Genomic DNA, 27,649 nt, shown 5'->3' with positions numbered 1-27,649 from the left:
TTACTATAGGTTGCTAAAGGGCGGCAGTGCTTTGGCCATACAACGTTTGGTCAGTATTGAAAGAAATATTTGGTTTCATCGTGTATATTTGGTGTATAACTCTATGCTCATTAATTTAAACTGACCTTTAAAACTTCTCTAGCTTGCCATACATTCCCACCTTATCCTCTTGCGTTCTTGAGGAACATGCACAAGCACGTTTAAATATGCGCTAGCACGTAAGCTGATGTCAGGTGCAAGTTCTGATAATAGAAACACTTCATGTAGGGGTCCTAATTTAGGACCCTAAATGAATTATAATATTTGCAGGAAAGGCGTTTAAGATGAAAACAGCTTCCACTTGCGGCTGTGATGTCACACTAATTGTTCATTTTTTTCCTTGACAAAAGTTAGCCTTCCGCCAAATAGCTGGCAGTATTTGCAACATGGTGAAATCTGGGGTGAACACGGTAAACACGTGGGGTTCTATGGAAGCTTCGCTACCATCTTACATATAGGTTGGTAATCCTGCCAACATAGCATTTCAAGTTGTCTTCCTGTTGTGGTCGACCAACTTCCCGTCTCGCACTTTATTGTTATGACTTTGTGTCTTTGCTTTTCAGATGACTTTTAGTGAGGTAGAAAGCGACTGGTACCAGGAGCGTCAAGGACGTGTCACCAACAATACGTACGAGAGCTTCGTCGAGAAGCATCTGCGATTTCTCTTGCCCAATGAAGATTTGTCCTCTATTGAAGAGATTAAAGAAAACGTCACTAGGACAGAAACCAAAGGTAAGACGTGCAATAGGTTAGAACGCTAAGCTTTGTGCAAGCGGGAACAAGTAAAATAAACATGGGCACCTTGCATTAGCGAAGTGCGAAGCAATGATTTACTTCCGGAATCGAGCACCTCGATAGACGAAAATTTATTAAAGGACTGGGCTCACAAATGTGGGCCAAAATAAAACCGATGATTCTTCAGATTACAATAGGAGAGAACCATGACGTAAGTTAAGGTCATTATTACACCTCTACAATTCTTAAGGCGAAACTAAGGCGATGTTAAGGCTCGATGCAATGGCTCATATCCGAAAAAAGCGGCGCCTATTCTAGTGAAGGAAAAATTTCATCAGGAATGGCTCATACTCTCGTAAGCAAGCAAAGATGCAATGCCTGAATATGATCGAAGAAATGAAAGTAAGAAACAAAGAAAGAAAGAAAGAAAAAAGAAAGAAAGAAAGAGAAAGAGAGAGAGAGCAAGAAAGAAAGAGAGAGAGAGTAAGAAAGAAAGAGAGAGAGAGTAAGAAAGAAAGAAAGAAAGAAAGAAAGAAAAGATTTATGTCGTACAATAAGTGCTCGCATGTGTCGTTGAGGAGGCCGACCTACAGCGCCATGTGTTTATTTGACACTGGGGCTCGTTATGTCTTGCAAGAAGCCTGACCCCTCCGATCTTATAACCTAATGCATTACCACGTGTGCAGCAGGCTTTCGCCTTCACGCGTTACAGGAGCGTAACATGCTGCCAAACTTTCTTGTTATCCCCTATCTGAAGCCGCAGAGCATGTCGCTTCGTTCAAGCCTGAACTCAACGAACTGACAGACAGCCTACATTTATAGTACACCGTTAATGAACTGAATACATTTTCTCATGCCCCGGCGACAGGAAAGCGGCGACCACCCCAAAGACTACATTGCCAGCCATGGCGGCTTTGTGACTGCAGCGCTTCATACAAGCACGAATTCGACGTGTCGAATTATGATCACTACGGCCGCATCTGTATGGAGGCTGAGTCTAAAAAAAGTATGGTTGATCCCTCTTTCGTAGGAATCGGTAAAATGCGGAAGGGATACGTGTCTTCATAGAAGAAATTGCATGTATGCTTCGTGAACTCGTGGTCCGCTACAGCGAAAGCCGCACGGTGTGCGGGCCAGCGACCGCGTCGCAGGTTTGCTCGCCGCGCTGCGTACTGTTTTGCGAGCGGTGTCCTGCTGCCGAGTCGCTTCGGTGAAGGTACGACCATTTTGATTCTACTCCGTAGTGCATTGGGCAGCCACTTGAGTTGCGACGCGCTCAGCTTCAGGAATGCGAGTGGTGGAGTTCGCAGCGTGCGCGGCAAACGCGCTAAGGCGTTCTGCTTCACGCTGGCGTCTCTCTCGCCGGACTAAAGCGAGATTCGCTCATCGATGTCACTGCCTTTCTGAGCCGCTTAGCGCAACAGTTTTCTTGGTGCCATCGCAAGCGAAGCAGCAGGCGACGTGTAAGCACTGCTAATGCATGTTGAAGCTGCACTCCGTAGGTGGCGAGGAGTCGCAGGCTAATCGGACGCGAAAGACAAACCATGTGCGGAAATTGCGTCTTCACCTCAGCAGAAGGTCTACACCGCCTACACCAGGCTACACTGCGTACGAGCCTCCGCGCCGCTGAGACTACCGAAGTGCTCACTGTCGGCGCTCGTTAGTGTCAAGGTGCAATAATTAGCTTCACTGCTCCTAGATAGCGGCCCCATCCATGTCAAGGGAGACCGTACTTTACACCTTCCCGCCGGCGTCACATCTGTTACACGAAATTGATGGTGGACCCCGGCGTAAAATATTTTCATGTTAAAAATGTCGGTGTACATATCTACCTCCAGGTTTGCGGAAAAGAACCTCCGAAAGTCAGACTCACATCCATCCTGACATTTCATAATATTTGGTTTCTATATATGGTTAAATATTTTTATATCTGTCTTTTTATACTACAACACCTTTATATGTCATTCCATTGCATGGTCTATAACATTGTTTCATTCGGCATTGTATCCTACAACTCTGTGCTTTTTTTTTTTTCATGTGCTCACGTCGTTGTGTGAACGTTGGTAGTGTATCGCGACTTATGTAAGTTCTTTTTTTTCTCGCTATATGATAGAAAGTGTATTTACTTCAATATGCTTAGAGGCACGATAATATGTTGCTTTGTCATTGTGTTCGTTGGCCTAGATGCCAGACAGTAATAGCAGCCTTATGTCAGGATAACTAGGTCGTAACATCTGCTCCCATTCCTGTGTGCGACCAGGACAACTAGACCATTATTTTAACTGAAAGTTCAAGTCATACCCCGCCAATTATTGCTACGACACTGTTAAACAAGTTCACGGTGCCTTCGATAAGGCCTGCACACGCTTTTTCGCTTAGCGTAACGTAAACGTAAACGTTTACGTTACGCTAACGTTACGTAAACGGGGTAGAATTCAGCGCGCCGCCGTGTTGTTTCCAGCGCTTCTTCGCCAGTGCAGTTTCGCTTATGGGGCATTGTAATGTTATCTTGCACTTGAAGAAGTTGAATGTGTCTCTCTGTGGAATAATCGTAGACTGAGCACACGGTCCACAAGAGAACTTTCCCGTATGCGTAGAATGTGCACGTAATTTTCTCTTGAATAACTTTTTCTGAGCACTCGTGTAACGATACGCCCAAATAACTATTCTCTAGAAGACACATTTCGGATGAAGGGCATGTTTACTCACCATTGTAAGAAGCTCGAAGCTTTACTTTTTTCCGCAGAACTGAAATTCACTCCGCAAATATAGGCGCACGTTGCCACACGTCAGCGGCAGCATGACAGTTACTACGGAAACTTAAAGGGGGGCTCGACACAGGCGAAGATTTTTTTTTTAATACTTGTTATTTCCCTGGCTGTTGCTTAGTAACTTTCCGTGATTTATGACGGCAGGATTGAACGTTAAATACTGCAGAATGACGAGGTATTATAAAAAAGGCGCTCGTAATTTCTTTAATACATGGGAATTTTAATGCTACTTGAGAATGTTAGCATATGGGCTTCCAAAAGGGAGGCGAAGATCTGGACGCATTCTATGCCATGACCACTTCTTTAATGCATATGAATAATGTCATAAAGTCGCGATAAGCGCATTTACGTCTTTCAGCAAACACAAATAGGTTACATCTCACTTAACTTGTGAAAATCTACCCCCCCTCTCCCTTCCGCAACATGGTAAAACAACTCGTTTACGAATGCTAAAGCTGTGCTTTGTCATCATTCTCCTGGTGTCACTTTGCATCCAACATGATACAAGAGTATTGTGTTCAGCTTTAACACATAGCGAACTTGCAAATGTAATGCGCTGGTTCACTGAAGCGTATAAATTAGCTGTGCCCTAAATGCGCAGAGAAGTGCCTTGAATGCTAAAAGTGTTGTGCGGGATCGTAAGAGCCCACGGGTCTTTGGTCGATTTGCTTATGTCTTACCGGGTACCGGGCACATGCCAAAAACCTGACTGGTGATAAATGAGCTTAATTACGTAAATTATAAATTCAGTGCATTAATAATTTACTCACAGACCTCTCATAATATGCAATCGCATGTGCAGTTTACAGCGGCAGGCAGTGTAAGGACACCGAACTAGGGTTTTACAGAGGACGTTGCAGGTAACTCATTGCAGCGAAAACTACAGGCACCCACTGTTCTGTCAATAATCTCCATTGTTTCTTTGCAGTTGTGAACTATCTCTTGGACGAGTTTAAAGCAGCAAGTGACCAGCAAGTTTCCCAATACCTTATTCGTGTTATTGAGGTGCCGAAATATCTCAACAACGTCGTAACAACTGGTGAGCACTTTGTATTGAGTTATTATGTTTCTTGAAACAAGTTATCGTACATTTTCTAATTGCCATGTAATCCGACCCTTACGGTTATATTCAATGCGTGGTTACACGATTAAGCCTGGAATGTGTTAAAGCTTTTGCAATAAATTTCGCTTGCGAGCCGAATAACTTAAATGATAAAGGCTCGTGCGTAGGCTAGGTGGTTCTGGGATCTGGAAGCCAAGTTGCGCAGCACAGTTAGAACGAAACACGCATGAAGTAAAAAACACGAGCACAAATAATGTGATACGCTAACTGGCAACTATACATTTACATCTATATGACAACGATGTGGACAAGGACACGCCCACAAAGAACACGAAATTCAGTTTGCGTATTATCTTGTGAGTCGTGTGCGATTTGCACCAACTATGAAACGCAACTTGGCGTTCATGCGAAATAAATGTATCACGGTCATTTTTCTTTCTTTCTTTTTTTTGTATGTCTTGTTTTTATTTTTATTTTATTATATTTTCAGCTTTTATCTGGATGACCTTTAGGCCAAGAGTCTATTCGAGTTCTTTTTTTTTTTTTTTGTCAATCAAGGTGCTAGTTGCTCGCACCTTTCTTTCACGTGCATTTCTTGGGGCCCACTACCATCGTGCTTTTTTTTTTTCTTTCGGACGAACACCTAGCTTTTGAACGATCTGACTGATTGCGCCCCACATGGAACATTGTTAAGCATCGACTGAGATTATCGGTTTCATTGCCAATTATTATTCTTTTCTTTACATGATTTATATGTTGAACCAAACTACCGCATCAGTACATTCAGGTTGTTGTTGTTGTTGTATTTTTTAACACCAGCTCACTCAAATGTTACTAAGTGATACTGTGCCCCAGCTCTTGCAAGTTAATGTGGTGTTTTTTTTTTCTTCGTTACTTCTATACAAGGTGTCCCCCTTACTTCAGCCAAACATTAAAAAATATGCAAATGCCACGTAGCTGGACAGAACCAAGATAATGCTGTTTACCGTCGTATGGAGATACGCAGGATATCTTTTTAATTCCACCTAATTAGATAATCAGTCTTAATTAATTAATCAACTTCTCGTGCATTATAATTTGATAAAAAATGGCAACAACAAATTGTAGCGCAAGATGGAAAACTTCTGATACAGCTTTCTGTTGCTTAATACGTGCTACATAAAAGTTTTTCCAAGCGTGAAAGAAGCCCGCAAATACACTTAAAATTGCCGCGCGACTGGCCGCTCGAGGCACTTTGCGTGTATTCGCGGGCTTCTCTCACGCTCGTAAAGAACACTTTTACGTAGCAGGTATCGAGCAACAGAAAGCTGTATCGGGACTTTTCATCTTGCTCTGCAATTTTCTCGTTAACCCTCTTTATCTAATTATAATATTTGAGAAGTTGATGATTTAATTTGGACTAATTATCCAATTAGGCGGAATGAAATATTTATGAGTAACTCCGAGTGAAGACGGACAACATTACCTTGTTTGAGTGCGGCTACGTCGCATTTGCATATTTTTTAATCTTTGGCTTAAGTTACGCAGGGCAGGCTGTGCAGTATTCTGTCGCGTCGCGACGCTCGACCTATCTTGCGGTTTCTTCTTTTCGTCTAGACCAATGGACTGCTATGGTCGAACGCCACAGTGACAACGCCTACCGCATGGATGACCAGTTGGTCCTCGAGCCGCTGGGGGGCAGGCTCACAGTATTCCTCCTCACCGAGCTGGAGAGCGTCGACGTGGTGCGCCTGATTTCGTGGAGCGCGCTGCGCCAGCTCGTCCCCTACGCTGACGGCACGGCTCACGGGACAACGCTTGATAAAATACGCAGCTTGTGTTACGACGACGTCACCGACGTGCTTGAGGCGGGGCTCACGTCCAAGTACATCTACAAGGGTGAGCGGGGGATATCCACCCCGCAACACGGATAACCCTTTGTTTCTGCAAAGAAAATTACCAGTTACTAAAGTGAGGCGATTTGAAGGGAACGGGTTGTTCTTCATTATTCAAAAGACTAGCGCAAAATAGCAGGGACAAAGACAGAGAAGACGACAGGACGAGCGCTTGCAGGTAAAAATTTGCTAGCCGCTACGGGCATCGCAAGTTCTACGATAATCATCGATGCTTATATTGTGGGAATGGAATGCCGTAATCAGACACTGCTTTGCCTGTTACTGAGCGAACTTAGGCGGTTAATTGTAAACCTTCTCAAGTAAATAAGTATACGTACTTTATGATAAAGTTTGCGAATTAACTGTTTAATTAATACTTCAAGGGAGCATGCCCTTGTTGCGGCAACGGAACAGGGCAGATCACAATGTCTACTTCGTCAGAATCCCAACTCCAGGGTTTCACGATATCCGTCTCCAAACTTCCAAGGATATTTGGTGGCCATTCCACATTTTAATTCGACCCAAGGACTTTCTTGAAAAAAGGTGGAGTGAGCTTACATGACACACGCGCTGCTTTCAGGTTTCCAGCTCAGCAGACATGCGTTAAACAGGGGCCGACCTCATTTCAGCAGTTTCCGTGTGCGTGCTAACGTTATCAAAAATTGTTTGCCGCAATTTGAACAAAAGAGATATAATGGCTGTCGCAAAATGTCTGTCACCACAGAGTGTCTAAAATTTCTGCACTTGCTGGGCACCCTCAATGAAGCACGCAACACAGAAACGCTGCGCCAATTTCACCGCCATTATAACGCATGAGTTAAACTATGCGGGCCACGTTCTCGATGAACAAGAGCGTTCGAAGCAGTCGCCGGAAGTAGGCAGCGTCGCTGACCAATCTTAACCAGATATATCGATGAAGTTACTCACACTCATTTGATCGCCGTCAATGTTTAAAGGTTCAGCAGTGTTCGCTTTTGTTCCCGCTTCACGAGGCACATAACCACTACAACGGTTCCGAACAGCTCCAGCTCAAGTACCCTGTCGAAGCATAACAGATTACTTTCTTTGAACCTTTTGCACGCATGAGGTGCTATAGCTTGCAGAACAACCACCACTAAATTCTTCAAGTGCTAGCCTTCCTACCCTGGCGGTTTCCATGACCTGATGTGTTAAGTCTACTTGCCTGTATCTTCGTACTTTAAAGCGAAAGCTTTACTGGCCGCTAACTTGCGATTTCGCCGTAGCGGTGCTCTGAGGAGGCACGTGACGTCACAATGCGCGCCTCGCCGCGGATATTTCTGTCTTTCTCGCTCCCTAGCCACTACTGAGCATGCGCCCCTAGTAGCACCCAGCGACAGGTGTTCCGCCGCTGCGCAACGCCGCGCCTTTCAACCGCCGCCGTTTGGTATGACGTCACACCGTGTTCCACGTCGTTGCGCTCGCCTCCGCTCGCTTCGCCGGCTGCGTCGCATGCCTGATAATATGTCGGAGGATTGAAAAGGAGAGCTCGCGTGCGCCGCAGCCACAGTTGAGGTGGCAGTATGGACGACGACAATTCTGGTAAACAGGAGCAGGCCTGGAATCGACATCAGAACGAGATGAAGAGGAAACCAATCGCCCAGGAAACAGACGAACAGCGCGCCGAACGACTGGCTAAACGCCGCAACATAGCTAGACAACCAGACTAACCTGGACTTGCAATCAAGATTAACCAAGGCTAACCATGCTGTGCCTTAGCTTTCGCTACGTATATCCTGGCATAGCCGAGATAAGTCACTGCGAATTTTTTTCTCTCTCTATTCTATTACCTATGTGTTCCTTTTACATTGCGAACGCAGTGGTGACACCTGACGTGCTTCGAGAGGCGACGTACATGGGTTTCCGTGAGCGCCAAATTATAAAGGAAACCGTCGCCGGTTCGAGCTGGTTGCCGCCTGACGCCAAGGATGTTGCCCGGAGGAAGGTGGAAGCGCTAAGACTGATCATCGCGTTCCCACTCAACTTGACACGCCTCGCAGCGCTGGAGCGCCTTTACGCCGATCTGCCGGACGTGGCCCTAACAGGTGCTTGCACTGACGCTTTGAACGCAACACTTTACTGCAATAGGTTTACTTCAATGGAAGGCAACAGCTTACTGTTCTTGTAGGTTACAAGTGCACATGCGAAAGACGTAAAGACTTGGCACAAGCCTGGCGAACGCACCTACATGGGTCCTGTGAAGCCCACGCATTAGTCAGGGCATGAGTTCTGTACCCTGAGTATGAACCTTTCCGTACTAGGAAAGAGCGCGCTGTCTATGGTCTGCTGGGCGTTAAAGTCCACGCACTGTCACAGTGCGTCGTGCTTGAGGGGCTGGCGGCAGTCCAGGGCGCATTGGGATGACGACCGCCTGCGACAGCCCGTACTGTCGCAGGTTTCATAGGTTAGGTGAGTCAGCGCTGAAGTGCCCGTGAAGTAAAGTTTCGTTGACAATTTCAGGACGCCGATACCACACAAATATCCTTGTGATTTACACGCTGGGAAAAAAAGACAGCTGAATTAGACAGCTACCGTAACAGAATAAGGATTGGTTGGTGCCTCGTACCATGAGCGGCGTGTCATAGGTTCATTATATCGAGGAGCTGTACGCCGTGTAATATTTAAATGTGCTCGGGAATTGCAAACGCTATTAATCATTTATTTGCTTTGCTACACCAATGCCTTGCAACAGACACCTTCGGAGGCAACCAGGACGCTCGCGGCACCGGTAGGAGCTTCGTCCTGTCGTGGTTGAATGGGAGCCGGTTCCAGCGGCGCGTTCAAATCCGGAACCCGACTGAGATCTTCTTCCCATTGGCCGCGGTGAACGCACAGCACACCTACGCCACCGACACCGTCAACCTGGCGGGCGCCTTACTGGAGCCAGTGATCTACTACCACGGTGCACCGGCCGGGTACAACTACGGAGGCTTTGGCCAGGTACGTCGAAACCACCGCGAATCAACTTAGCAGACCTTGCCGGACTTCTCAAGGTATGGCGTTCGTTGGAGCACGCGCGTTTTGACGCACTGCGCGGGAACCGTGGAAATGGAATCTGTCTCTGATGTGTTCGACGTGCACGCACTTAGTGATCTCACACGCAGCTCCCTAAGTATCCGAAACTGGAAATGTGAACGGGCTTGGCTGACAGTCAGACATTGCAGCATGACCGGTCCTGTCGGTGCGGCACACATGGGTTCTGATGGTTACAATGCGCCAAATGGAAGGAGCTATCCTATCAAAATGCAGGGAAGCGTAGGAATCGTTTTTCCCAAAATCTACTGCCACGATTTAGACTAGGTTTATTGTATTACAAATAACATATTCAAATGAAGATTCAAATGAAGTTACTGCAGGAAGCAGATTTTTTTTTATTTGGGCCAATCATTACTCATAAAAGTTGTTGAAAATTGGAAAATTTCGCAAAACGAAACTTTCAAGTTTACAGCTCTCTAACTCCGGAATGGAAAGCAGATCACAATTCTGTCAATGCCACCTAATGATACATCTAAAGTGGAAAGCATTGACATATGACACAAACCTCTGAAATACACGACTAACTTGCCAGTGGGACTCCTTGCAAAGCACCCGTAAACATCATAACAATTGTACATAAGCAGTAAATTATTAAATAAACTTTGTCTCCTTGAAATGCTGCAAAATATGTATTCGCTGAACTGACATGTTCTCAGTGCAAAGTTATGGATATGTGAACGCCCCGCTTTATTTGTTCTTACTCATTTTCGGTAACTTCTGTAAAAAATTTTATGGCCTAAATCAAAATTCTGCGTATTTCAATAGCTAGCACTTGCCGTTTTCTCTGAAGTGCAACAAAATTCATTGAAATAGGTACAGCGGTTAACTCATAAAAGCATGGCTGCGTTTTACATGTATTTGAATACGCGGCATTGGAGTAGCCCCGAGCTAACATTCCTCTCACGTCCACATCCATCCTCTCAAAGAAAGACGCTTGTCGGAAGATTTTTTTTTTTTTTTTTTTGCCGTGTAATAGTTTTGCTCCTGTGTATGCGGTTAACAAATGCCGTGCGTGTGACACGTCCAAGGATTGCGTCGCACCATTAGCTGAATGCAAGTCCCTTTGCGGCAGCGTTGGCTCCAGAGACATATCTTGTTTGAACACTGTTGGTCATTAGCTGAATTTATTTCAGTTGCACGCTGGTTGCGTTTTTGTGTTTTTATTACCAGCGCGACCCCTCCAAGAAAGGTCATTCTCATGAATCGGCGGGGTCACTCGATGGAAGAGCTGAGTAAGTAAGCAACCTGAGAAAAAAGTCGCAGTTACCCCGAAAGGCAGAGCACCGATCGCCATAGCAAATTATTAGACAGATATACGAAGTAAGGATGACAGTTTTATTGGCCGTATAACATTGCCAATATTAGCTTACTCCGTAAATTAACAAGCATGGTATCAAGATTGCTCTGGCAAACATGAACGCAACTCACTCGATGACCGCGGTCGCTCGTTGTCAAAGGACTGGCGGGAAAGATCGGCCGCAGCAGCGTTACCTTCGTGCTGCCTTTCACTTCAACGCGAACTAAACGGCGAGAACACAGCGCACACGAAGTTACCAGCCCTCGCTGTGCCTAGATTTGCTACTCATCGCAGATCGCTTTCGAGATAGGGCCCGCACGGCCGCGTTCAGCTACGCCATACGCCCCCGCCCCCCTCGGATGACTCGCAGTTGTATCTGCGCGATAGATAACGGCGCGCGCGAGATCTAGTCGCAATCCTCGGCTGACCCTCACGCGTTAGAACTCGCGCCAACAGCATATGGCGCGCGGCCACGATGTCACAACCACGGAACATGTGCCTTGAATGTCCATATGATCGCTATCTAAATAAAAAGAGGAAGCAAAGCAGAATGACCACAGAAAAAACTTTATTTAGTGACGACTTTGTTCGGGAAGGTTGTGCTCCAACATGGTGAAGTGGCAATGGCTGCCATCGTCTTCTGGACGTGATGAACCTTGCGCACTAGGAGCAGCCACATCGTTTGGCGCGGACCTGGGGGCGTGTTAATGTAGAAACGTGCATTTGTTCTTTCACGTTATATCGAAGATTTCGTGCATCATGTCACCTGCGCGCAGGGAAACAACAGAAGAGATGACGTGGTGCGCCAGTCGCAGTTAGCTTATCGCGGGGGACGGGTCCGATACGTCTAGTCAAGTGATCTTGATGTCTGAGCGTAAACAATGAAGACAATGTTGTATTTTACATTGAGAGTCGGCAACAAATTATTCCGATATACGAGGAGGAGACGTGGTTGGACACCGAGATGTTTGGGCGCTACGTAGGGCCATACAGTCAATGTGAAATCAGGCTTCTTTTTTTTACTCGATAGAAAGTCACAATCATGGAACTTTGTTTCACGTCAGTAGGCTACCTCATGCGAGATAGCCGTTTCAGGAGGACGCGTAGTGCAACGTTGTGTTCAGTTGAACTACTTTCTTTTTGTCGCAACGATCGCACGCGAAGCCTTCTCTGGAAATGGTGAGGTCTTGCTGCAGCAAAAATCAAATACATTAGTCTTCTGAACATGCTTCCATCAATTTCTGTGGCAAATATGTAGTTTCATGACTGCTTGCGGGTGCCATGCATTTAAAAAGTAGAATTAAAGCAGTGGTCATATTACGTGACGGTTCTGTTTCCATTCTTTCTTACCTTCGCCATTGGCTTGCAAAACCCCACGCCTGCGTCATTGTCGCTATCAAGGCCATTCGTTATGATGGGAAAGCATTCTTTACAATATCGCCCCAGAATAATTTTGTTTTGTTTCACTATTGTGGCGGATTTATACCAGCACAATCGCGCATACTGTTTCCAGCACAAAAACAAGTAAGATCAAAAGGCGGAAGCTATTAAGCGCTCTCTTCTTATCTAATGAAACGACGCAGTTAATGGGCCATGAAATGATGCACGGCTTCGACGTGACCGGAAGAGGGACCGATGAGAAGGGCCTGTCAAAGAACTGGTGGCCCGAGGAGGCGACGAAAAAATACACAGAACAGACGTTGTGCCTGCGCTCTATCCATCGACAGGTAAGGTCACTCCAGAACAATGTCATGCTCGTCAGGACGGTTGCGCGACCCGCAGAATCTATATATCTAACCTGACCTAACGTTTCATGGCTCCCGTAGTCGTAGATGCCGTTTCAATCAAAATGTGTCGCATTCTATTTGTACATTGAGGTCATGCGATCAAAGAACTTTCAATCGACGTCTACTTTTGCGGCGCTTTTGCCTGGGCTTTGCGGAGCAGTGGTGCATTATCGCTTAGGGTAGCATGCTGTCTCGACAGCTTGAATCAAACGAGAGCTAATGACTGACGTCGACCGAAGCGAAATGGAAGTGGGTTGCCTCTCCCCGTCTTTATAAAAGTTATGAGGAAAGGTGTGGCTTGTCAGCGCCGTATTAAAGTGGGCTAGCGGGTAGTAATCCCTATGTAGCCATCTGTGCTCAGTGGTTACTGAAAGAACAACGCAGGGAGAAAGGACACCGGACATGTGCGTACCTTGTCATTTCAATTGGCTTTATATCTTTTTTTTATTTATTTTTTACCAAACGAAGTCCTAAACGCATTTGCGGTCCAGCACACAAGTCTAATATATATATATGTCCTTGTGTACGCGTTCGCTCAAACTCGCTTCTCGCTTAGTTTACCACGCGCGCGCGCATCGCGATCCCTTCAGGCGCTCAAGAAACGCGCGATGGCGCTGGATCCGAAGATGGACTCGGAAGACCTGGCCGACGTCATGGGCACGCGTGTGGCCTTCGACGCCTTTCGGAAACTCACCACGGCGCCCCGCTCTTCCTCGAGCACGGCTCAGGAGGAAGGCGCCAGCGGGAGAGTGGCGGGCTTCACGGAACTCCAACTCTTCTTTCTCGGCCACTGCGCCAAGATGTGCGACCCTAAGGTGCCGCCTCGCGAGCGGGACAAAAGCGAGACGTACGCTCCGAACTGGTCCCGGTGCGTGGTGCCTCTGATGAACATGCCGGAGTTCGGTGACGCCTTCCAGTGCAAGAGTGGCAGTTTTATGAACCCCGAGCACAGGTGCAAGTTCTGGTAGCAAGCCCTCGCTGGCGAACTGCGATGCGCTCCCCTCTATCACCGTCTCCATAAAGTTACTTCCTTGTGTCATCACGTGCGCTGTAATCTTGAGTTTCGTTCTGCAGCGCTCAAGTGCTTTAATTTATAAGGCACACACGTGAAGTTGACATCTGCCGACTGGACAGTGTGATTGGTTGATGCCCGCACACGTTATAGATTGCAGCCAAAATTTTCTACAGTCATGCTTTATTGTATTTTTATGGAAAACCATATAGCAGCATCAGAAATAAACGTATACGTCAAACGACTTGGCAAATCGGTTCTCTGATTTAACTTGGCGCAGCAACACAGAATGATATTCTGATTTGCCAGTGGTGACCCACGCCTATTCAGAAGAACGGCATGGAAACTTATGGCTGAGCTTGTACACAATAAGCGGATACGACTCAAAAATCAAGATGGCGGTGACAGTGAGGGTCGTCATCAAATTACGCCGCTAACGGCGATGAATTGCTGTTTCAACCAAACGATATGTCACATTTATGTCTACGTCTACGTCATGTGATCGCAGAACTTTCCACAAGGTCGATTCAAATAGGTGGCGAAGCTTCGAGCGAAAAGCGGTTCAGTACAGATTGTCACCGACATCAGCATGGGGGGTTATGGGAGCAGCGATTGAAGCGCGACTATGTTTGGAGGGAACAAACATTGAGAAAGAAAAACGCGTTTTTTTAATTCAAACGAGACACAGTTAGATTCATTTAACGAAAATAAATTTCCTAGTCAATTTTATATATTCGTGACCAGTTAAGAAAATACAACTTTAATTTTATTATTATTAATAAATGCATTTCTTTTCAGCGCCCATTGCTAGAGGGGGCGTTGACGCCACTATCACTCGCAATGTAATGCACGTCTTGAAATGGGCAGAAAGGCGCACTCGTGAAGTTCACCTGTTAAAATACGCCCCCCTCACACGTTGTGCATTCTTGCGTGTCGAAGTTTGTCTGAATTTGGTGACGCGGGTAGCTTCACCGCTTCTTAATCTGTTCAGTCAAAATTAGTGAGTTACGACCGCCAGATAATTGTGTAGTTGTTTTCGTGCGACGGCGCTGGCCGACGGGATTGGCATCCAACAATAGGATCAGCACTCTACACCTAAAGCTTTCGTCGGCCTCCAAAGAAAGTATGTTCTCTGCAGGGGTGCGATTTCGACAACGGTATGGCTGGCTTTTCCTGCATCGTATCCGCGCTGAAAGCTCGAAACGCCCATCGAGTCGAATGGCGGGGCATTTGAATATATAGCTCCAAAAGCAGGCCAACAAAACAAATTTCGCGCCTTCGAAAACAAAATGACGTCACTTCTGCTTTTAACGGACATGACGCCACATTATTTTTTTTTCCGCCGGAAGTGTTCCCACCACATACAGATGGCGCTAAGCCCCATGGACCGCCGATGGACCGCCATGTTTTGAACGTATGGGCTCCTATGGAAGCTTCGCTACCAGGTATATTTACCTTGCTTTCCATTCTATGTGTGCGCATCTACGCCAAGCGATCGCAAACTCAAACGAGCAGGCGGCTCGGATAGTGGCAATCGCAGTCGAATGACGACGGTTGCATCGCGTTCCTACTTGTACAACAGTCATCAAACATTTACATGCTGCGACATTCATCGCTATATATGGAGAATGCGCTACTTGTGTGCATCTTGCACGTACCACAACGTCCGACTAATCTTTTCGGAAGCTAAAATATATACGATATTAGAAAACCCTCAAATACCACAATCTTACGCAAACTACTACAATGAGTATTTATCACGGAGAGCAAAGCGGAAAGTATTTCTTTTTATTCGCACAAATGAAGTGCACCTAGGAATGCCATTGTTTATCAAACAAAGCGAAGAAATATGCACGCAACATTGGGGTGTTTGCTATAGTGTAACTGAACTCCAGCAAGTGTGCGCGAAACTTTGCTTATGGCTTTCCAGACATCTAACTCAATAACTTCACATATAAGTTATCATTTGTCATCTTGCCGAATGTACTAGCACGGCTGGCAGTTTTTCTTTGAATTATTCTGCTGAGAAATCAAAGTGAGCCAGAATTCACCGAAAAAGAAGATGGAGCCAGTCCATCCGCTCTAACAAATATTTTCAACAGGCAACCTTAAGGCCTGAGAAGTATATTTCTATGCGGCAGAGCGCCCATCGAATACCTCTTAAAAAAGAAAGCTGCGTATTTAGCGATTTCTCTGCACCATGACTCTGAAGTCGCTGCAACCGAAGGAAACTGCCACAGTTGACGCCACCGTTTTACGAACATTTGCGATGCACACAACGTCGCCGTCGATTGTATGCAACGCTACTCTCTATTATGGCTACGAAATGCATGCACAGGCGCCCCCACTGGGAATTTTGTGTAGGCCGCAAGATCAGCGCGCTGGGTATAGCCGTCCCACTCCGCAGTGCCCATTGCCGCGTCTTGAGTTTGAATCCTTCAGGTGCGGATGAGCATTGTTCTTTTAATTGCCATCGGTGCACCTATTTTGTAATCTTCCGCACTTTGCACCGTCGTTGTAACACATGTGCCCAAATAATGGTGTTGGTCATGCACTCATCTGTTATAAGGCTTTATAGAGACCTATTAGCACCAAGAAGTTTGAGTGGCGCCCTCTCGCCTGTGACATCAGCTCGTGGCCACCGCGCAGCACACGATCATTGCGTGTAGGCTGTCTGACGTGGTCGGTGGGCCTGCCACTCACTGAGTCTTTTTAAAAAATCTCGTGCTTCTGCAGTTCCCTAATAAAGTGCGCGAACGATGACAGAACACTATTCACCGCGAGATCCAGCGAAGTCGCTGCCTGACGGACCGTTGAAATTGCGATTGTGTGGATCATCCCTCGAGTCATCTGACGGCCACCATTTTGCGCGTGTGCGTGTTGGCATAGATATCTTGTGAATATATTTTGTTGCGTGGTTGCGACGCACTTATTATAGCTTGCCTGCCCATATTTTTTTTACGATGACCTGCACCACTGTGTCCGTGCTGCCGTCTCTGCGTTGTATAAATTCAGTATTTGCCTGTATATAGCGCCATCTAGCATGTAACGTTGGCCAGAGGCATTTCAATTTTGTTGCCACCTAGCGCTTGAATACATTACAGAAGGCATTTTATGCCATTCTGTACTAGTTAACTTCTAGCGGCGTTGCGTAATGCAGTGCATTGTAGCAAAATGTGAAATTTTGCCACACTGTAGCATTAGGTGAGAAGGGCTGTGTGGTCCGGCATGATTAAAGTCGAACGTGCTGAAAAGCACGACGAACGGGTGAAAGCACACTTGTGACCAAGTGCCAAGACCCAGCGTTGTTTGACATTTCGTGACTCTTTCACTTACAAGTAAAGGGTATCTGCTTCTAGAATAAAAAAGTGCTGTTTGAGGAGAGTATCAGTGAGTTCCAATGCTGGGAAATCGACCAAAATGCCAACGAAGCGCCGACGTTCACATAACCGAACCGACCGACGACCGTTCGGACACAGGATTTTGGTGGTTATGAAATATCTACAAGCTCTATTTGTATGCCGGATGAAAATAGAATGCGAAACGCAATTGTTCACGTGCCGCAGTGCTGACCTTGTGAATGGCGCATTGTCGAAACAAACTTTATACGAGGTTCAAATTGTGACTTTCAGTACGTGACTCTTTAAGATGACTTGAAATAAGAATGAGGTATATGGAATGCTAATCATACGTGGACTCTGCAGGGGTCAAAGACAGGCGCAATAAAAGTGTAGTGCGCAATAGGCCGCCTTAAAAAGAAGCTTTACAGCGAAGCGGGCACCCTCTAGTTTGTCGGGATTTTTCGTGGCCGCGTGCGCGGGGCTCGCACAAAAATGTGGGCCTTTCACGGAGACATTGCAACGAAGCGGGAAGTGCACAGTGTGCTGCTTCTCCGAGAAGTATGACAGGACGTCATCAGGTGACATCATCACTTGACGAAGACATCGAGTTGCGTCGTGTTTGACGCGATGACGTCATCAGGCGATATCGTCGAGTGACGATGCCGTTATTCTCGTATATACGAATTACAGTCCGAAGCTATCACGTCTGCAGCTTGTATGTAAGTCGTACTTTACAAATTCTCTGACGCAACTCACTCTCTCGCCCATTCCCCGCTATATGCACCCCGCAAACAACGTCGGCAGATGTCGGGCCAGGGGTACAGCTCTACTCGAGCATGTCCGCAACAACCACATTGAGGCAAGCATCGTGGATGTCGCGGGATATGTCCATCAAGAGGCATTCGCCGTCCACATCGACGACTCCAATTCCACTCACTTGCTGCGCGATGGTATGCACTTCGAGGCTCGTGGTAGCCGAACAGGTTGCAATCGCGCTGGTTGTGCTCGATGGTCGCAGAGAGGCAATATATAGCGATTCCAAGGTGGCCATTAAGGCCTACCAAACCGGGATGGTCTCCCCTCAGGCCCTCCGCATTCTCCAAAGCGCCAAAAGTATCTCTCCGCATTCTATCACTTGGTTTCCCGCTCACTTGGGGTCGACTGAGGGCTCTCCTTCTAACCATAACGAGGGCGCGCACGAGGCCGCGCGAGGACTCACTGACCGCGCCGCCTCCGCAGTACCCCTGCCCCGCGAGGAACCGTTGCTCACGTTCCATGATGTTACCACACACTACTATCTGTCAAGACAGGCATTCCCCGTCCCGCATCCCGCTTTATGCAGGGCGCGGGCGGTGACCCTTCGACTTTTACAAGCCCGTGCGTATCCTAACCTTGCGGTTCTTCGTGCAATATACCCTGAAAGGTATCCCAGTGCGGACTGCCCTGCCTGTGGACTAACAGCAACATTGGACCATGTGTTGTGGGAGTGCGAATCCCTCGGCTCCAACTTCAGCGAGGATAGGTGGGCTGCTGCACTCTTGGGCAGCTCCGAGCACGACGACCAAACCCTGGCCGTTCAGAGTGCCCGCGATCGGGCCGTCAAGCTCAGCTTCGCGGTCCCTACGTGGGACTAGCCCGGTGGCGCGGGGTTTCCCCTGCGTCTTCTCTGGACCTATTAAAGTTAGTTCATTCACTCACTCACTCTGAAAATTAAATAGTTCAACAAGGCACTTGCGCTTGGTGAAGGGCCTAGAAAAGTGAGCACACACGCTGCACTTTCACACACGTGCGTGCGCGCGCGCGTGACATACGTGGCTTGTGGTGGTGGGACATGTATAATGTCCTCTACCGTCGGTCGTGCTTGTCTAATGTCGATAAAAGCTTCGCTGCCCTTACACTTTCACGGGGTGGACCGGAGGAAGATATTTTTCCTACGTTTGTTCCTCTTTCTTGTTTGCTTTGAATCTACACATGTTAATTTTTACACTCGCTACCTGATACTTTGCGACTAGTTCCGTGCTTTTATAAAGGACCATTTAAAAAGAAAAAGTTCCAGCATGGTGACCAAAATTGATGTAAGATTGCGTTTTCGATTTGAAATTGATGACAACATTCCTATGTACGAAGATAGTGGAAACAAATCTTGAGGATTGCGAAAGAAGGTAAAACGTAGTGCAAGATGTTAGAAGAAAATATTCACTTGTCATTGTAGTTATGAGATGTACATGTCAACAATAGCTCAATTTGTCAAACTAAATGAGTCAAAATATGAGCGAAATGTAAAATTTGGAAATAACTATATTGCGGCTTTATCGATAAGCCATTTCGCGCTTAAGCCTTAACGTCACACCATGGCTCCAAAGTTGGGTATATTCGAGTTCACTCTGGGGGATGTTTTGCGACAGAGTCGTAAGATCACGTCCCCGACCACGACCCCCTTTTTCAATGGGCCATTTCATGCTTTCGCATCAAAAATATAAATAACTACTACCCACAGAAGGCTCACGATCAAGGTTCAAATCTATGGCAGGATTGTTATAGTTGCACTTTGCTACGCGCGAGTACTTATATTTCTTCGAATAAACGGCTCTTCTCTACGTTCAGGGAGACACATACGTGACTGAAGGCATTTGTTTATAACACAGCTTTATTTACGCTTTGTATGAATGTAGTTACTGCAAAATTTTGCAGTCAGTAGGTCAGTACGAACCACCGAGCTTACACTAGGTAAGAAGTTTTGTGACGCTTTTGAAGTAACTAGAATTTTTTTTCATGCTAAACGAAAACAGCGCGCGTAGGCGTTCCTACAAATGGACCTAAAGTAAATGTACGCATTTATGCAGTAACAACACTCACAATGCGATGTAAAACTGGCCAGTTCTAGACACACAATTTTAACTGGTTCGATCTCGCCAGACGCAAGATATGAGGGACCTTGGCAGCACTCAAGAACAGGGCGCGCCACTGGTCACCAGTGGACAATTATGCGCAGGTATTGAGAAAGTGTCACCATGCGTACACACAAGAGCCGGTCAAAAGCCAACATAAAAGTTCGCACAAAATCTTACACGTGCGAAAAGTAGCAATTCGAAGGGAGCACTTCTCAAGCTATACAAGCGAGACTGAAAACGAAAACGCGAAAACCAAAATAAAAATGCGGTCATAGAAGACTAAAACCCGCGCATATCAAGGCATAATTTGCTATCGTCTCATCGAGGTCGCCATTTAGCGCCGATGGTGGGTCGAGTATTGGCGATGTTCCACGCCCAGCGTCTGGAGCGGTGTCCGTGGCTCCGTGCGCTGGGTGTCATGCGGTGTCGGCGCTAGAAAAAATGACACTTCTCCTTCGGGTTCATGGAAGACCCACCCGCGCAACCGAACGCTTTCGTGAACGGCTCGAACTCTCGCGCGGCTGCGTTGCATGCCGGCGACCAGGCGCTTCCTCGGCCGTCCACTTCGCAGAGAGTGTGGCACATGGTCAGGAAGAACACTTGCTCCCCGCTGTACTGCTCCATGCCTTTCAGTCGCGCATCCTCGCTGCCGTTCAGCGCCTGCGCAGGTGAGGCAGCCACTGCACGTTTTGGCTGCACACACAAGCGAGCAAGCACTAATTCTACTTCGTTTGAACTGCAGAACTCGGAACCAGCGAGGGCCAAACCAACTTTTCTCTGAAAGCCCCACGGACCGCACTTAAAGGGAAATGTTGCATCGCATACTTGCGGAAAGAGTGTGCTTAGTATCATTCGTTGCTGTCTTCAGCACAGCTTGTCCCATTAATACAGCGCAGGCGCTTCCGAAAGAGACTCCAATTTCAGTGCATTGTTAGCGATGCGTCTTAGTTTCTCTCAGCGAGATTTCTATGAAATCGACAAAGGGGCTGCTTGCTCCCTATGCGCCTGTTTTGGCTCCGGGGAACACTGCACGTCGATGGAACTGCACTTTACAATGGCAGCCTTCCGGCGTCGCTGAGAAAGGGTCGCTCCCTTTGTTATCTTCAAATGACGTCAAACGCTTTTGAAGTTCTAATAAGAGATTCACGACACGTCATGGAGATTTCTTCGCGCGCATAAACGTTTGTCGTCGAATTGAAAAACATCGGAATTATTCGAAAAGGCATCATTCAAATTTGAGTTTTCACTATGATACGATAAGAAAACATTGCCGCTTTTGCCATTAGAATGGATGAGAAGTGCATCTTCTGAGTCTGCATCTTTGTACTGATACGAGCTGGGCAAGCATCATGACAAGAAATCTGCCCGCCAAGCGCAGGCCCCTTTAAAACCAGATTCTTCGACTGTTGCCTCAAGGAAGAGCACCTTATTTGTTTCGGCCTAGTAGAATGTCTCGGACGACATCGTTACCGGCATTTTAACAGGTCGAAACAACTAACTGATACCGGTTCACGATGCGTCGCAATGTAAGCGAATATATAGAACGGATAGAAGTAAGGCGAAAACACAAAAAAGACCGCCGGTTCGCAGGAGCTGTACAGTTGCCTATCATTCATCCGAGACATTGAGAAAGCACATAATCATTTCAAGCACGTGTTCAACGCTACGCCAATAATGCAACCTTAGCGTTGAAAGCTCGACGAATGCGTTCGATTGTCGCGCACTTTTTTTGTTGTCTGCTCCCAACAAGGGATCATATGCTAGCACATCCATCTTGCTTTGATGTGCCTTGTACCAGCAACTATTTGTGTCGCGTATTGTATTCGGCGACAAAACTGTCGTTTTACTCATCCCATGCTCTGCTTGCAACGCTAGCACGCAATAGAGAGGTTTAGCTTGTCCGGTATTCGGGTAAACGCAGGCGCACGGGGTGTTGGGGCGGAGGCGCAAGCGTGAGCGGCCTGCATGGTGCAGCCACTTGGTGACGCAGAGCTCAAACAGACAAAAACAGCTAACATTGCATTAACCAAGTTTGTTCTACTTCGTTGCTGATGTAAATTCTCGGTACTTGCGTAATCGTGTTGCTGGCAAAAATTTACACCCGCAGCGAAGTAAAATACACTTGTTTACTGCATTACTAGATGTTTTTGTCTGTGTGAGCTCTTCTCCACCAGGTGGCTGCACCATGCAGGCTGCTCCCGTTTACACTTCCACCCCAATGCCCCGTCCGCCTGCGTTTACCCGAATACCGGACAAGCTAAACCTCTCTCAAGCTCAAGCCACGGGCCGCTAAATATCTTGCGGACATATGTGTGTGACCTGTACTAGAATGTGACCTATGGTGTTGAGCAGAGTAGCCAGTTGGGCTTGTTGGCCTTACATAGTGGAAGGCAGTTTCACGTACGGTAACTGTGTCAGCTGTCCGTCGATAGCCTTGGTTGAAAAAGAGCTGAGCGACCTAGATTCACGTGCCAGGGTGGGATAGCGTTATGACCAGGTTCTGTGCAAATATCTGATGTTTTTTTTTTTCTGTCTTTCTTTTTTTTGCCACATGTTCCCTATAAGACTATCTGCGCACCGACAAAATAAACATTTTTGTTGAAAGTCAGCGCTGCGTGTACTTTGTGTGCCTCCTTTGTCTCCATCGGTTCCTGCACTGTGGCCTTTTACTATTGACGTATCGAACACTTAGCCATAAAGCCGTAAGTATCATCTTTTATGCAAGCGGAGTTTTAGGATTCAAAAAGCTTGTTTTAGCTCGGAAAACTGAATGTGATACCTCAAAATGCTGCTTTCAGTGAGGAAAAACCGTAGTAGCGTTTTTGACGTGATGGAGCGATATTCCTGCAGTGAATATCTCGCAACCCAAATTCTAGTTATTATTTTGTAGCGTGATTATTTATTAGGCGCCAATATTTGTTCTTTTTTTATGAACGTACTCTTGATGGCTAGAAATAAAGCTAGTCAAGTTGTAATTTTAGTGGATGTGAGATGTTGTTTAGGCTTACTAGGTGAATTAGCGTGGACAGACCAAGAGTACAGACCTTACAGACCTTACAGACCTTACAGCACGCGCACAGCGGAATTCAAACTGGTTGATTTGAAGGAGAAAAAAACAGCCTATTCTGCACCTAAGTTAAGCACCTGATGTGCTGTTCAGTATCTGTGGCATTCATATAAAATGCACATCAATTTTTAGCATCGCACTATTGCGTTTATATGTTCACCGACAGTTTTCTTTGCTCCTCTTTTTTATGTAAAGCCAGTTGGAAATGCGCTGTGCGCACGCTGTCATTTAGTTGGTCTAACCACGTTCTTATGCCTCCTAACCCGGTATTTGCTCAGTTCTGGCTTAACCTTGGAGCGCCCGGCAAAAATTACCGTTTTCCACGGCCTGCCGTGCCCGTCAGCAAAAAATTCTTCGCGCATCTAGTCTTGTCAACCAACATCGATTTTTTTAAACCCCAACCGAATGTCGGGAAAGCCCCTAATGGTAACGTCTATGCTTAGTTGAAATAAAAGTATCGGTCGGAAAAAAGGCTGTCGTAAACGCACTCCTTGACCACAGTAAAATAGCGTTGAAATAGCATGAATTGTGAAGAGCATCGCAGGCGTTGACTTCCAGCTAGACATCCACCGCCGCAGTGGCGTCCTATTTGCTGGATATGAGCTTGCTAATTTGGTGGCTAATGTCGTTTGTCTGCGTTCATTGTGGACTTCAACGTATTCTGCTTGTTATTTCAGTGAGTCCTGAGCATTATTCGCTTCCTGGCAGGTTTGAACTCTCACTAATGCTCGATATATGTCAAATAAGCCGCCAAGAGTTACTCTGAGATTATTTTACAATTGCATGACTACCTAGTGGGAATCTGAACGTACTTGCGAAAGCGTATATGAAACCAGAATGGGCTGACATAGCAAGGTTTATTGACAGAGTGACAGAAAAAGTGAAGACAAGGTCGTGCATCTTTTGTGAGTACGAAGAAGAGGCACGAAAAGCGAAACAAAACCTCAAAACTAACAATTTGATAAGTATACGTGTTAACAATTCAAAGCAAGAATAAAAGCGTGTTCTTTGTAAATTGCAAAGCTATCGATAATACCTACGACTAAGTGCACCTGAGCATAAAGCCTACCTTATTCTTCGCCATAGGTCGACCAACTTTATGACTATTGAAACTTACAATCAGGCAGCCTCTTAAATAGAAGTTCATGTGAACTCGAGTCAGGTCTAGGGGCGTGAGCCTAACTGAGTTGAGGTGAGACGGATTGGGCGTGAAACCGAGTCTGTGTACTAGTCTGAGAGAGTACTTGGTAAGGCATATATTTTGAGTGAGTGAGTGAGTGAGTGAGTGAGTGAGTGAGTGAGTGAGTGAGTGAGTGAGTGAGTGAGTGAGTGAGTGAGTGAGTGAGTGAGTGTGAGTGAGTGAGAGTGAGTGAGTGAGTGAGTGAGTGAGTGAGTGAGTGAGTGAGTGAGTGAGTGAGTGAGTGAGTGAGTGAGTGAGTGAGTGAGTGAGTGAGTGAGTGAGTGAGTGAGTGAGTGAGTGAGTGAGTGAGTGAGTGAGTGAGTGAGTGAGTGAGTTCTGCTTATTTTCCGACCTATGGTCATGACATGCGTATGAGCAAATGTACACTTAGGTGATTCGGCCGCCGGTAATTGCCGAGCTGGATAGCAAAGCTGAGTTTTACTGCGCTGAATTTCACTTCTAGATTGGTGGTGACCTCAGCCAACGGCTTACTCGCCATGATCAAGTGGCTCTTGGAATCTCTCCACGGATTCATACATTTGGCTCCCAGTAGTAGCCGTGCAAAGCGACAAAATACAGAAACAAGTTTCCTCGAAGTTTCAAGAGTGGGCCAGACATGATGGGCTATTGAATCTCTGGGATGAATTCGGAAGTAAAATACAACCAATCATTGTTAGAATAATATGCCTTACTCTAGCCGTGCCCTCGCACATTTTTTCAATGCCAGCCCAGTAACTCCAAAACCAAGGATCACTGGGAGAGCGCCACTTTTCCAGTAGTTGATCACAGTTCACGAGGGCACGGTTGGGGTCACCCCAACTGTCTTTCATAGCACTCGATCGCACGTCATGCAGAAGGCATGCACAGGCAGCAGACCAGTCATTGAAGCCGGGCAGGTATTGAAAACTATAGGAGGGCATCCTCTGACTCAAATTGCGCATCACATCCTAACGCTGTTATGAGCAAAAGCAGGTGTTGCCTATGCTTCAGTTTCACGTTGTGTATGCAGTTTCCTCGTTCTCTCTGGGTGGTTCATGCTTCGGTGTTTTATGTTTTGGTGTTTCATTCTTCGTACATCAGGTAGCGTTAGGCGTTCATTAAATCTAGGGGACCCTTATGCGCACACCCAACCGCTCACGAGGAGTAGACGTGTCTTCGAAGGCTCCAGACGTCAATCACAGACTGCACGGGGCTCCCACAGATGCACTTGAAGGTCCGTTTTTAAAGGCTACATAAAGCGTTGTTCTCCTCATTCTCTATGGTACACAGCAGGTAATGTTTCTAGTTCAGCCAGTTCAGCATCACGTATTCAGCCTCGCATGACATTGAGGAGATCTACGTTACAATGGAATGCTTATAGGGCATGCATCTTTGCTTCTGTTCGTCCGTTTGAGAAAACCAACAGTGACAGTGAAGTACGCAGAAATAGAAACGTTAAAACATTTCATCACATGCACTGTGCGGAGATTACTTCACATTAACGTAGGCTCCCCACAGGGCGTAAGAACTGCGCGAATTTTATGTACGATGCAGGCAGAAAGTCCCTTGCAGTGCTCTACCATTTCTCATAAATAAACTGCGGGGTCACTTAAAGGTGGACACGCTACTGTAGGTGAACAAGCGTGGAGCAAGACAAGTGAACCTTTGTTTCGTGAAGCCTTCTATCAGTTGTTAAGGATGATCACAGGTACTTCAACCAGCTGAGTGTTGAATAAAACATTCATTTGCGCAACAGGGCCATAGTGAGTCCACGTGACGTATTGTTTTCCACTGCCCAATGTGCGAAGGCCCTGTCGCTCGAAGGCCATAATACACCGACACCTGGCGAAGGCATGTCATCTTATCAAAACATTGGTTATATCCTCAGGACTTCGTTAGCCCGATTTTGTCCAACTACGCTCGACTTGCGTCAGCCATAGTAGCTTAGAGCTACGAATCTTGTCCGTACCTTAATGTATGCTGCGTACGCCACCTCCAGCGCCGGCAGGAAGGGGTACAGCGTCTCTCGGTCAACCCCTTGGCGTTGGCAATGCACCGCATTTTCCAAGTGGCTAGAGTCGTCAGCCACAGGCATGTTCCTCTTGGTCACGTCTGCGATTTGCGCCACCACGTCGAAGGCGAAAAACAGGCACCGCGCGTACAAAAAGCCCAGGCCACCGTACAGCATGGCAGGGGTGCCATGGTGGTAGAAGAACGGCGAATCTAGTGACGCAATCGCCACAGCAATTCTGAGGAGTGCCGGGTTGAATCGACACAACGCTGTGATGTCCACCAGGTAGATTTGAGACACGAACGACCGAGAAGCCCTGCGCCATGCCCAAGCATGAGTCGGGACATTTTAGAGGGAAGTCTTTGTAAGGAGGCCGCTACTATTACGTCTTTACAGGGAGGAAACCGAGCCTGCGCGAATGTCCTTGCACAAGTTGCATGCGGAAAGCGTACAGAGTGCAAAGATATCAGAAGTGACATTCCAAGTGGTAATAACAGGCGTACGTGATCGTCCATACGATGCACCACGTCAAGTTTCCTGACATTTGCCATCGCCAACCATTCTATCATGTGGGAAGAAGAAGACATGGGCCATATCGCGTACCTAAATGAACTGAGTGATAAAAAAGGCCTAGACATTTGATCATGTTTAGCATTACGATTTCAAGGCTGCATTTCCTGCCGCCGCAACCGTGAGGCCGGTAGCGGCAGTAAACAATGGTCTCGTGGGAACCAAATGTAGACCAATGCCAGAAGTTTTCGAACGCGTGCAAGTTGTCGCGGGGATATTTTTCCGCTCGTGTGAACCGTGCTTTCACACCGGGGAAAAAAACGCGCACGACAAGCAGCCTAATCCGGTGCATGACGGAGTGGCAACAATGCCAGGCAGTGTAACGCTTACGCGTCAGTAACTACAGAGCTTGAATATTGGCAGTTTCACTCCGCGCTGCCTGGTGACGACTGGATCCGTGACGACATGGCAAAGAAAATCCGCTTTCCATCCGCCGCCTGTTCCTTCGCATCAGCATCACAACTTTGCCACGAAGGCTTTACACAGTCTGCGCTGTCTGTGTTTAATTTTTGTGCTAGTATGGTACTACTTCCTATGAATCTTTTGCATCTTTAATGTAGATGCTTCGTAGGCTGCTTCTGGCGCAATCCCCCGCGTGCGCTTCATCATCGTCCGCTGCTCTGCAGAAAGTATTTCAGTCTTGCAAACCCAGTAGACAGCGGTTGTGTATTTCATACCACTAGTGCTCTAAACTACCCTCTTGCAGAGTTTTTATTATAGCGATGCTTTTTGCGTACATCTAGTCTATTTTCACGCTCATAAAGTTGGCTGCCATAACTTGGTCATAACATGAGCCTGCAACGGCATGCTGACAAGCAGTTCCATGCAGCAAGCACATCATAGCGTACCGAAGGCAGTTCCAAGTTTTTAATAAAGCGTTGAGAATGTACTATATCGGGCATTGCTAAACTTTATTTGAACTCTGCTGTGCTTACAGAGAGAAAATTTGCAGGGGCAATAACTTTCGTGGTAGGAATC

General features: G+C 46.7%; 2 protein-coding genes across 2 annotated transcripts in view; one reads left to right on the top strand and one right to left on the bottom strand.

Annotated features, from left to right (window-relative positions):
• Positions 1–4,180: 4,180 nt before the first annotated feature.
• Positions 4,181–13,885, top strand: LOC126531993 (neprilysin-1-like). Its single transcript, XM_050179699.3, has 6 exons — positions 4,181–4,584; positions 6,205–6,486; positions 8,321–8,545; positions 9,193–9,440; positions 12,417–12,560; positions 13,211–13,885. The coding sequence occupies exons 2-6, from the start codon at positions 6,219–6,221 to the stop codon at positions 13,586–13,588; spliced, it is 1,263 nt and encodes a 420-aa protein (XP_050035656.2). The 5' UTR covers positions 4,181–4,584; positions 6,205–6,218; the 3' UTR covers positions 13,589–13,885.
• A 5,748-nt stretch (positions 13,886–19,633) lies between these two features.
• The window catches only part of LOC140218554 (endothelin-converting enzyme 2-like), a 40,171-nt gene continuing 32,155 nt past the window's right edge, over positions 19,634–27,649 (bottom strand). The window contains exons 8-9 of the mRNA XM_072288332.1: positions 26,060–26,417; positions 19,634–20,524 (exon numbers count right to left, since the gene is read on the bottom strand). Of these exons, the coding sequence (XP_072144433.1) occupies positions 20,297–20,524; positions 26,060–26,417 (586 nt within the window). The 3' untranslated portion in view covers positions 19,634–20,296. The remainder of the gene's footprint in view (positions 20,525–26,059; positions 26,418–27,649) is intronic.

This window comes from Dermacentor andersoni, chromosome 5 (assembly GCF_023375885.2).
Source record: "Dermacentor andersoni chromosome 5, qqDerAnde1_hic_scaffold, whole genome shotgun sequence".
NCBI lineage: Eukaryota > Metazoa > Arthropoda > Arachnida > Ixodida > Ixodidae > Dermacentor > Dermacentor andersoni.
Note: the sequence above shows the minus strand (reverse complement) of the source record. Positions and strands in the feature narration are given on the sequence as shown.